The 2629-nt window shown below is 46.7% G+C and overlaps 2 protein-coding genes across 2 annotated transcripts; both read left to right on the forward strand.

The window, feature by feature from the left end:
- Positions 1–399: 399 nt before the first annotated feature.
- TEOVI_000865000 (uncharacterized protein) lies at positions 400–1101 on the forward strand (the record flags this gene model as incomplete). Its single annotated transcript, XM_067220089.1, has 1 exon — positions 400–1101. The coding sequence occupies one exon, from the start codon at positions 400–402 to the stop codon at positions 1099–1101; it is 702 nt and encodes a 233-aa protein (XP_067076190.1).
- Positions 1102–1357: 256 nt separating this feature from the next.
- Positions 1358–2623, forward strand: TEOVI_000865100 (class I transcription factor A, subunit 2; the record flags this gene model as incomplete). Its single annotated transcript, XM_067220090.1, has 1 exon — positions 1358–2623. One exon carries the CDS (start codon positions 1358–1360, stop codon positions 2621–2623), a length of 1266 nt encoding a protein of 421 aa, XP_067076191.1.
- Positions 2624–2629: the final 6 nt, after the last annotated feature.

A 2629-nucleotide genomic window follows, 5' to 3' on the forward strand; every position in this document is an offset into this window, starting at 1 on the left:
GACATCGCAATACGTGCTTTGATGAGTGTGTGCATCACATTCTCCTTTACCCCCTTTTCGTGTAGCGAAAAACCATATATTCAGGCAGGCGTGTGGGGCGCAGAGAAAAAAGAAGTAAACTAAAGTGACAGCAGTGAGCGAGTTGAAATGAGTTTGTAGTCCCCACTTTTTCGACCAGAGGGAGAAAGAGAAACAGTTTTCGCAGTTTGTGATTTATTTTTGAGTTGCTTGTTGATGTTTGTATGTGCGGTTAGGTTTCGCTTCTTCTTTGTGCTTACGGTACAAATGTTTTTATACCTCCTTTTTTAACCATTTATATTAGTATCCCCTTTACTCATTTTATCTTGTAGAATCCTATTTTGTGTATATCGTTATTATCATTATTATCACTATAGCTTGATGTACAACTCTGGCGGGGAGGTGCGCTCCTATGCTCAGCGCGTGTTCGCCTTGTATAGTCGTGAAAATGTTCTTTCAGTTTCACGCTTCTGCCTTGCCTGGTACGTATTGTGGGGAAAACAACCGAATCCAACCGTAACGGAACTACTCTTTGGTCGGTGTGATGCCTCTGGTGATGGAAACGTGACAAAATATCCGAAGGAAATCTGTGAGGAGGGTTATGCGGCCCCCTTGAGGGGCTCTTCAAGTGATTATTGTAAACGACCTTCAGGTGTTAACACCGTCGCGGTTGGTGCTTCAGTGCCGCCCAATGCAACTCTACAAAGACGAATATCTGAGGAAGAGTTTGTACGGTTTGCTGTTGCATATTATGACTCCATGGGGAATGACGCCTCAGACTTGAGTGACGTGCCGGGAGCAGCAAATCCATTTCATGCCGTCCCACGGGTTGCGCATTGGGCCCACTTCATCGCACTGGCTGGTGACAAGGGATATGTGACGTTACAGGATATTTTAGAAACGGAAAATGTTGCGTGGCTGCGACCCCCTGGACATGAAGATGGCGACGTAAATCCAAAAGGTGTGCGAGGCGGCGGACGTGCCGCTTTACTCTCCCACGCATTTGCTATTGCAGATAGTAACAAGGATGGAAAAGTAGTATTTGGCGACGTGGAAAATTATATGCGACCATTATCATCGTGAAGGAACTGCGGTAAGTTATATTTTCCCTACTGCGCGCGTGTTCGTGTTGTTGTTGTAAAATATTGCGATGGGGTCGAGAAAGGAGTAAGTGTCTTTGGAGAGAGACTACTTTCTGACCCAAGTTTCCCGTTAAGTATGACTCTTTTCATATGCGCTCTACTCCGTTAACAAGCGTCTCCACTACATTTACCGTAGCTAACCAATACACGACTACCCGTGCACATTTCTCCTCTATTTCTTCACATGAAGGAATCACATGCCGGAGGTCGGCACTCAAGTTTACTGGTATGATTTTGAGGACGCTCCACCTCCATGGAAGAATGAGGAGGAACTGGCGAAAATGCTGGAGCTAAGCTCCTCCATCGAAGGTCCAATCAGTGATGCGCGGCATATGCTTGTGCAACCCCGTGAGGTATATATTAGCATGCGTACAAAACTACGGAACAGACAACAACCATGCAATAGATATTGGAGCATTGTTCTTGAACCACACTTCGGCCCTCTGCTTGGAATGAATATGGTGATGCGCGAGTTGAAAGTGGAAATGGTTACTCGCGGGGAAGCTGAGGAAGCAGTGAATGGTGTGGTAGAGGAGTTCAACGCAATGAGTCAATTATATTCTGCAACGGATGGTGCAAATGACGGGTTGGGTACGGCGCTCTCAGGCAAATCTGCACAAGCTATGGATGTGAAGGTTGCTCCTTTTCTTGAAGTGGTCAGAAAACTTTGCGAACCTCGAAACTTGGACGTGGTTGAATGGAACAGGGATGAGTTGCGCCGCAGGGGACGAATTGCTTTCACGGATTTGCTGTATCACAAGCGTGTCGTAATGATTGTAGATACCTCCAAACCTCATTTCTTGATTTGCCTTCCCGTGACGCACAAGAAAAGACTGACAGACAAGAGAGAAGTGTACTGCATGCAATTGCTTGCTCCAACTGCCAGCCCTGTCCCTTGGAGACGCCTCACGAAATACGCACTGGTGAGTCCGCGGGCGCGTGAATTTGTTATTATTACCATCACGAAGAGAGACAGCGTGAAAAACAGTAATTTGTCTAGCGACGTCATTGGTGCTGCACCTGAGGCGAAATCAGCATCGCAAAAAGATTTGGAGGATGGGGAGGATGGTGATTATGACGATGAAGAGGCTGAAGACGAATATGACAACGATGATGATGATGATGAAGAGGATGACGGGGATGAGGATGAAAATAGCAATGACGGTGACAACCGACCTCGTAAGCGTGCACGCGTCGCTGATAGCGTTGATAACTCGGAGACTGACTCGCTTAACAACAATGAAGATTACCCGTTTTTGAATGAGATTGACGCATACGAGAGGATGAGAACCGGATCAGCGCCAATTTTTTCTGCGGAGGACCGTGTGCCGGATGACCCGTTGTTCAATACACCAGTTGCTACTTATCGAAGGGCGTCGCGTGCAACTCGAGAGGGGCGTGATTGGGTATATCGCTTCACCCACCAAAATGATAGGAATAAACTTTTCGCTCTAACTAATTGATAGTGC

This window comes from Trypanosoma equiperdum (genome assembly GCF_001457755.1).
Source record: "Trypanosoma equiperdum strain OVI genome assembly, contig: ctg_1052, whole genome shotgun sequence".
Taxonomy (NCBI): domain Eukaryota; phylum Euglenozoa; class Kinetoplastea; order Trypanosomatida; family Trypanosomatidae; genus Trypanosoma; species Trypanosoma equiperdum.